Source organism: Canis lupus, unplaced genomic scaffold, assembly GCF_011100685.1.
Source record: "Canis lupus familiaris isolate Mischka breed German Shepherd unplaced genomic scaffold, alternate assembly UU_Cfam_GSD_1.0 chrUn_S998H1165, whole genome shotgun sequence".
Lineage (NCBI taxonomy): Eukaryota > Metazoa > Chordata > Mammalia > Carnivora > Canidae > Canis > Canis lupus.
This window is the reverse complement of record NW_023331968.1, coordinates 12,608-21,447: the sequence shown is the minus strand read 5'-3', so window position 1 is coordinate 21,447 and position 8,840 is coordinate 12,608. Positions and strand designations below refer to the sequence as shown.

The 8,840-nt window shown below is 35.6% G+C and overlaps 1 protein-coding gene across 1 annotated transcript; it reads right to left on the bottom strand.

Annotated features, from left to right (window-relative positions):
• Positions 1-298: 298 nt before the first annotated feature.
• Positions 299-7,217, bottom strand: LOC119879520 (rho GTPase-activating protein 20-like). Its single transcript, XM_038589754.1, has 4 exons — positions 7,194-7,217; positions 6,474-6,558; positions 2,814-2,891; positions 299-598 (listed from the first exon to the last, which is right to left on the bottom strand). The coding sequence occupies exons 2-4, from the start codon at positions 6,549-6,551 to the stop codon at positions 452-454; spliced, it is 303 nt and encodes a 100-aa protein (XP_038445682.1). The 5' UTR covers positions 6,552-6,558; positions 7,194-7,217; the 3' UTR covers positions 299-451.
• Between the last annotated feature and the right edge of the window lie 1,623 nt (positions 7,218-8,840).

Sequence of the window (8,840 nt, the reverse complement as noted above, 5' to 3'; positions counted from 1 at the left end):
TTAAATGGTGATTATCTCATTTCTTTATGATGCAGAGAAAAGTGGGCACAGGGCAGGGGGTGTTAAATACATATCTGTAACCAGATTCAGGGACATAACTGGATTTTAGAGGATTCTCACAAAATAGAGGCTTCTTAGTAGTTAGGAAACTAGAATTCAAGATTGAAATATGAAAAAATAAATGTATGGGAAAAAAATTCCCATCCATTTTGCTTTCATACCTAAGTGAGTAAATAAGTAAGTAAATAGTAAATAATCACACTTTTTCAAGACAGCTCTGTTTGTCAGGTAACAAGAGGTAGAAACAAAAATTTACATTTCTCTCCCTCACTAAATCATAGCTGCTGAATGAAGAGATGTTATCAATGCCTGGGAAACAGTACCTGGTAATTATTTAATAAACATGTGAGGGAATATAACATGTGATTTTCACTTTTAAGGATTTTGAAGCTTAAGAAAGAACAACCATTACTTTGAAACTTTGAGTTACAATTTTGAACCTAATCAATCCCATCTTAGATTTTCCCTGACACTTACCAGTTAGTGGAAGTTTTTCCTTGCCAGAACTCACCCACAGCTGGAAGTCTTTCTCAGAGCCCTTGGAAACAAAAAGAACTAGGTGTCAAAACAAATCTTTCACAGTACTTGAAGAACACATTTCCTTAGCATATCTGTATTTCCAAAAAGAAGAATTGGGGCCAGGATAAATGGCATTTGGTCCATGGAGGTAGCTATAGTACTTGTTAACTAGTTCCCCTCACAACTTCCAATAGACTGTCCCAGATTCTTGTAATTTTTGATAAAGACCGGGAAACCACAGTACAGCCAGCCCCTCACTTTGTGGGTGATCCATGGCATAAGAAATGAGATTTGTGTCCCTTTACTACGGAGTAAAAGTCTCATCTCAGAGTCCTCTCTTCTGCTGTCTCTAGACTCCTTGGATAGTGTTGGCTTTTGTCTCCAAATGCCCCTGCCCAGAGATGCATGTTGTCCAGAGAGCCATATACTCTGCTATGACTAATCCTGAGCAAAGTAACTTGAGAGGCATCAATAGCTCAGCAGCCCTGAACAAAAGGAGACAAATGCCCAAGAGACCTTGAGGAGATCGTGGAGGGAAGTCAGCCACAGGCTTTGGGGCAGGCAAACCCCACTTTAGGGAGAGAAAGGATGAGGACTCTAGACATGTCAGATGCAGAAAACGATTACTCCCAGCAGAATTATTGCCCAGTAATACTGGAAATCCCAATTGTTTGAAACAAACAATTCTAAATTATAAAGATTGCTGAACTATTTTAAAGAGTCTTCCAGGAGACTAAAACAAAAAATGTTTGAAATAGAATTATTGGTAATAGTTACCATGTGCCCTTGACTCTTGACTAAAAATCATGGCCTTCACCTTATGAAGGAATGTCACAGGTATGGATGGGCACAGACACAGATACACACACACACACACACACACACACACAGCTAAATCTGCTCAAGATTGTGTTGCAAATAAGAAGTAAGAGCTAATAAGGTAGGGTAGGGTTTGGAAATGCCATGCTGGAATCCTTTAAATCAGGTATACATAAAGCCAAATAACCCCAGTTCTTCATTAAAATAGAAATTCTTTGCCTAGTGACATTGATCACTTTAAGCAAAGAAAATCACAAACGTGAAATAAAATGAGTTAAATCATTAATCAATCTCCCCACCTTCATCCCTCAAACCACTCACTCTCTTTTCCAGGATTTAATTCTTACTTAGGGTTTATATATCATACAGGTTAGAAATGTATGTAGAGATGTGCTTTAGTCAGTACATATAAATTCAATTTTATTTTGGATGTATTATTAAATGTTGTTTGTACAGAAATCATTGATCTCTTCTGCCAAATTCCAGTTGCTCTGAAGTTTTAAAGGGCTTTATTATACCATTGGGTCAGATAGAATTTACAAACAATCTTATGATTATGTCACGTCACATTTACAGAGGATTTTGGATAAGAAGCTGTGCTTTCCAAGTGCTCCTTTTGGTTCTCTCCATCTATCACTGTCCCTCTTTTTTCCCTTATAAAACCTCATCCTCAAATATATTTCTCTTTCATAAAAAGATATCAGCAACTCACACGAGCACCATCAAAAGGTAAAGAACAGACAGTTAAAACCCAAACAAGATTGAAAGTGCTATGTACAAATGCCCCAGATCCATGGTCTTATTCAGAACTTGTCTTTGTCTTTACCAGTTCCTAAAGAGTATGAGCTGCTTCATCCTCAGGATCTGCATCAAACAGAGGTGGTAGCTTGTAGCCATGTAGTCCTTTATGTCAAAAGGTACAACAGAACATGTAATTTAGGATTCATTAAACAGATTGAGTTCTTCCTTGTGTGATAACTAGGGTCAATAGGGATGGGGACGTATCAGAATTGAAAACACAGAAAAGAGTCCAATAGAGGAGGAAATATTTAGAATTTAGAAACAACAAAAAAAGAAATTTAGAAACATTGTTATTGTCTGTATTTAAAATATATACAATAAACTGCATGTTGTTATTAGCACTCTAAAATTATAGCCCAATTTTAGGCTATGACTTTGAATTTTCAGAAAATTAAAATGGGAATATAAGATAGCACTCATGTATAAGCTAATACTATAGCTTTGCTGCCTTCAATTTCTAAAGTTGGAAGGACCAAATATGACTGTTATCTACAATAATCAGCTGTCTTATGATGGGAGGTGCACAACACACACATACACATACACACACACAGACACAAATCTCAAAAGTCAAAGTTGGTTCGTAAACTAAAAATAGTTTATAGGCAAATTACGGTTATTCCCAGCATTGTTAGTAACATGTTGATAGTGTCATTTGCCGTGTCGGAATTTGTCACTGTTATAGTTACGGACTGTAAAAATAAATAAGAAAAATTGCTACAAATTTTTTTTAGATTTAAAGCATGTGACCAAATAATTGTCAAATTATTATCCATACTCCAAAGGTAAGCTTGTTTTCAGGTAATGACAAAGTAAAGCACGTGTAGAACACGAACCCTTAATTATATTTCATTTTTTTTATGTAACATGAAGCTAGTAGGAAACATGTCAGTAAAACATATATTTCCCTCCAAGAATTTGTGGCATACAAAATACAGCAGCTGAAGCAAGGAAGAGAAAAACTGAGAATTCCAAGAGGGCACTTGGGTGACCCTCAGCTCCATAAGGCTATTTCCAAAATGGTGGGAGGGGGATAGTAATTAAAGGAAGGCACTAGATACTTTCCTCTCTTACTGAGTTGTGTTTTGTATAGTATGGCTTAGTTCCTTTGTAATTACATAGTCGGTTTCAGTAAAATCAGATAAGAACTGGCTATGAAAGACACTTTTTTTAAAAACTACTATTAGTCGTATTTTCTTTGTCAGGCATCATGATTAACTAAGACTTCCATTGTTGCAATCTGTTAAGACAAATAAAACCAATGAATCTAGGAAATGAGACTGGAATGTTAGAAGTTTATGTTCTATTCACAACTCTGCCAGTGAGTAGATACTTATAATAGCTCTCTATCAGACCATACATTGAGAAACTGCTCCATACAACCTAGGAAAAGTTTACAGAAAATTTTCTGAAAGGGGTTAATATGGATATCTGAGATGGATCTATATAAAACTATCTCAATTACAAAAGTCATTTTAAAATAAGAGAATATGTAACCAGAACATTTACTATGCATACAGTTTTTGTAACATTTTTAGGCAATGGGGCCTGTGTCTTCAGGAAACAGTGCATAAAGAAGAAACAGCACAAGTGGACACTCACAGGCCTTGAAAATATTAAAAGCAAAGTTAAAAGATGCTCTTTCATAATTCATTCCTTGTCCTTTCATTGTATTTTTCTTCCTATGAATTGAATGCAATTACTTGATATCACAGATGGTCCAAAAGTAATTCAATAGTCATTCAAATAGTCATTGAAATAGTAATTCAAGGGATGTATGTATATTTTCCTGCATGTTGTAGGATCTCCCAACAGACAAATTCCATTAGAAGGAACTCTCTCTAAACAAATAACTTCAGAAAAACAAACTATTTTTTGAAATAATTCAAAAGAAAAGAAAAGTTAGTTTTTGTTCATGAGTCAAACTGTTATTAATATATGAAGAACCAGGAAAATGAGATCAATTTTCAAGAGCTGAAGCCACACCTGAGATGATCTAGATGCTTAGACTATTAGCCAAAAACAGCTATTACAATAATGCTCAATGATACAAATGAAAATGTGCTCCACAATAAACAAAAATAGAGGCATCTTAGTATAGAAATAAGAAGTATTTATGACTTTTCCTTTTTTGAGAGGAAAAATATTTAAAAATAGAAATTTTTATCTGAAAAAATATTTTTTAAAAATTTATTGGCTAGGCTACATTGCATAATGGAGATGATGAAAAGAAGTCAGTGATTTGAAAATAGATACTAGAAATTATCCAGTGTGAAGAAGAAAAGGGGGGAAAAGATTGAAAAAATTAACAGAGCCTGAGAGATCTCTGAACAATGTGAAAGTGTCTGATATGCAAATAATGGAACTGTCACAAGGAGAGAAAGAGAAATAATGAGGGAAGGAAATATTTGATGTAATAATGATTAAAATTTCCCAAATTTGGTGAAAGGCCATCAATTTATAAATTCAAGAAATTCAGAATATGTCAAATAGGACAGATTCAAAGAAAACCATGCTAGGTACTTCCTAGCCACACTGTTAAAAACAAAAATAAAGAGAAAACTTGAAAGCAGCTAGAGAAAAAATGACAAATCACCTACTGAGGATTAATGTTTAATCACAGACTACTCATCAGAAAGCATCAAGAGCAAAAGACTGGAACATCTCTAAAGGACTAAAAGGAAAAAATCTGCAAACAAAATTCTACATCCCCAAAAATATCCTTCAAGAGTCAGTAGTGTCAAAAAATAAAGCCATATTCAGATAAAGAAATTAAGTAAATCTGTTTGCACCAGTTTTGCACAAGGAATGCTAAGAATCATCTTTCTACAATGAAGTGAAACAGTGCAGTGGGAACCTGGATCTTTAATAATGGGTGAAGAACATCAGAAATGTTTATTTCACCCAAACTATACCTCAATAAAGTTGATTTTTAAAAATTCAAGGTAATTTTCCAAGGAAAGTTCTGAATGTAAACCACTGCCACAATTGATATCAAAGGCAGAGACGAGAATGTGCTCTGCTGCTAGAGAATTCTTCTCTCCTTCATGCAGTGCATCTAGCCTGCACTTAGCAACAGATCAAAATATTTGCATGGCTTTTGCTTTATCCCAGGAATATCTTTTTTTTTCCACCTTCAAATAATGTTTTGTGTGATCTAGAGCTACTTCAAACTATAACAACAACCACAAAAAAATGCCAATTTAAGATACCCAAAGTATCTTGTTCATCACTGTAAATGTCTTTGGCGTACTGTACTACAATTTCAGAAATCAAATTTTACACACAAAACTGGGCCAATTGGTTTGATTTTTTTCTCCCCACGGTATAAAGAAATTTGAAATAGAAATATGCTGATCCCTTAAAAGTGTCATCCCTCTTAGTTCAATTCAATCCTGATATTCCTTGGAACAAAAGACTTTTTAAACTCCTCTGCATTTGACATAACTACTCAATGAAACACCTGATCCTTAGTGGATCCTGTACTAGAAAGGAGACATTATTGAGGTCAACTGACAAAATGAGAATGGGAATGGCAGAGTAAAGTATTATGCCAAGGTTAAATTCACTAAAGGTGATAACTGTAGAATATCTTTATTCTTAAGAAATGCTAGGTTTAAGGAAAAAGGGCCATAGTATATGTATGACCCTCAAACGTAAGTATACACATACATGTAATAGACAGAGAGAAAGACAAAAGTGAAGTGATAAAGCAAATGGAATAAAGTGTTACCAATAGGTGAATCTAGAGAAAGAGTATACGGGGTCTTTTTGTATTACTTTTATACTTACAACTTTTCTCTGAGTTTATAGTTATACCAAATAAAATATCTGGAGGGGAAAAAGGACTGTGGAGACAATCCAGACCATTCTGTATGTAAGTGGTGGCCACTGGGGAAAAATGGTTTGATTCTAATCACTGTATTACAAGCCACTATAAGCAATTAGAAGGATCCAGAGAAATGTTATAGACACTTAACATCCGATACTCTTTCCTTGCTTAAGCACTGTAAGTACTGTATTCCTCTTGCTTCATATTACCTAGGACGCAGTTTTTTAGGTCTAAAAGCAGTACATGGAGAGAGGGGGAAAATACATTTTCCTCATGGTACTTTTCTAATATTCTCCTCTCTCTTCCTACCATTTTGCTCTCTCTTTCCTCTCTCCCCAACTCACTGCTTCCTCCTCTCTGTGTCTCCACCTCTATCTCCATCTTTTTCATTCAGTCAGAATTAGGAACTCAGAATTTAATTGTTGGTCTTAAAAATACTCACACAGGCACAGTTCTTGATGTTCTCAGTGAAGATTTTGAGGAGAATGCTTTTTGGCTGCTCCTTCTCTTTGGCTAGCATGATGTACCTAATCGAATTTGATAGTAACCCAAAATAGAGTAGGATAAATTACCTTACTTTCCAATCAATTTATGTTGATCATGTTTTCAACGTACTTTGTTATTTTTAAATGCATATAAATAAGCTCAGCAAAACCAAATTTTGGGTCAGAAGGAAACATGCAAAAATATTTCAGGAAAATAAGCTGTGACTCGGAAAACAATGGATCACTCTCGTCATGTGAGATTTGACCAGCAGATCCAGTCACCAAAGCTTTCCTGCCTAGCTAGACCAGAGGGCATACTAGCACCTTCAAATGTAGGAATTAGAAGTTGCTTTCAGCATTACTCGGTAGGGTAAACTGCACTTATGGAAATTTAATATATGTTTTGAGAATAATGTTAGCTATAATCATGAGGTTGGAGAGCTGGGGAAGATGAGAGTGATAACCAGAATTTCATAAATAATAAGCAATATATGCATGTAAAGGAGAGCAGGTTATTTGTAGTAATGGCCAGGGTACAATTAAATAAGAATCATTGGAGGATAGTGTAACAATTTCTTACTAAGGGAAGGGAACATAGTTTGGGGGCACTGCTTTGAACGAGATCTACATTTTTTCATCATGGGTTAAAGACTTATAATAATACATTGACAAAATACCTTTGAAGGTAAGAACGCCATTTTTCCTTTGTTCTGAAGAACTGCAATTTAAAAATGAGAAGAAAAAAATTGAGGAACGTACAATACTCCTACTAACATATTAAGATCACCATTCCAGATTAAAAATATCAGGAGCCCGTTGTTAAGGGATGTGGATGTGTAAATTGTACTCCCCTTAGAGTTGGGCTTTTGGTGGACTCTATTAAAAGCAATGGGACGTAGATCCTAAAGAGGAAGAAGAGTTGATTTCAAATCTGAAACTTAATTGTGACTATGTGATGCAAGCTATGTGGATCACGGGCATGTGTTAACCACTTTTGATATTTAGTTTCCAGAACTGGAAAAGGTTAATTATAGCTCAGAGTGTTCCTGCAGCTGCAAGGGCCTATTCGGATATAAAGAATATTACCATTCAAATTAAATCACATTTAAGAACATTTAAGCCAATTTGATGGAACTGTCTTGGTCTCAGAAACAAGAATATCTTTTTCAGAAAAAAACACCGGTAATATCTTTTATTTCTTTATACATATGGCAGATTGTAATATGTTAATTAGTTCCTAAAAACCCGTATTCTTCATCCACTGTGATCTTCTTGAGAAAGATCAATCCCCTGATGCAAATTACTAAAGATCAGTATGTTCTCTGCTAAAAATTTTCACAGCATTTAATATCCCAAAGTTCAAATGTCTTAAGGCTCATTCACATGTGGGCTTATCACTTACCAGCATTTTTTTTGAGTGTGTAAATTACACCATAAAAAGAAATTGCCATTAGTGACCTTTAGGATCATCTCGTTCTGTGCAACCATCGTGACTGAACATGTTTATCACCCCATAAGCAAACATGTGTCTATTAAGCAGTCACTCTCCCTTCCCTCCTGTCCCTAGCTCCTGTTCCACCCCCCATTTTGTATATTTGTTGATATACACTTGGGTTTCCTTTTTCTCTATTCTTTCTTTCTTCCCTTTCTTCTTTCTTATCCTTGCTTTTCTTTTCTTTCATTTCTTTCTTTCTTCTTCTTTCTTTTCTTGTCTTTCTCTTTCTTTCTTTCCTTCCTATCTATCTTGCTTTCTTTTAATATTGTCAACAATACTGCTAACAACACGTTTGTGTATTTTTTTTTAATTTATTATTTATGATAGTCACACAGAGAGAGAGAGAGGCAGAGACATAGGCAGAGGGAGAGCAAGGCTCCATGCACCGGGAGAGTAGCCCGACGTGGGATTTTCGGATCCCAGGGTCCTCCAGGATCGAGCCCTGGGCCAAGGCAGGCGCCAAACCGTGCGCCACCCAGGGATTCCCCCAATCGTTTGTGTATAATTTTTGCATGGACATATATTTTCCTTTCTCTTGGATATGTGTCTGGGGTCATATGTAATTTGTTTCACTTATTGAGGAGCCATCAAACTGTCTACAGTGGCTGTCACATTCTATAATTCTACCAGCAACACTACTCCCCACCCTCTCCATCACCATTTCAGGACCTGTCGCATCAAGAAAGTAGAATGCCCATTTAGTGTCCCAACCTGCCTAGGTGCATAGACACAGCTTCTAGTTACTCATGCCAATCCGCAGAACAGTAATAATAATCAATAACAAAAGCATTAGGTGCCAGATGTTGTTATATGTGCCTTCTATCTATTT

What these genes read in the sequence shown, in the direction of transcription:
- LOC119879520 (XM_038589754.1), bottom strand. Translation starts at nt 6,551, where the DNA reads ATGCTAGCCAAAGAGAAGGAGCAGCCAAAAAGCATTCTCCTCAAAATC. An exon ending in ACATCAAGAACTGTGCCTGT is followed by an intron (nt 2,892 to 6,473) that starts GTGAGTATTTTT and finishes TTATTTTTACAG; the next exon opens with TCCGTAACTATAACAGTGAC. An exon ending in TAACAATGCTGGGAATAACC is followed by an intron (nt 599 to 2,813) that starts GTAATTTGCCTA and finishes TTTGTTTCCAAG; the next exon opens with GGCTCTGAGAAAGACTTCCA.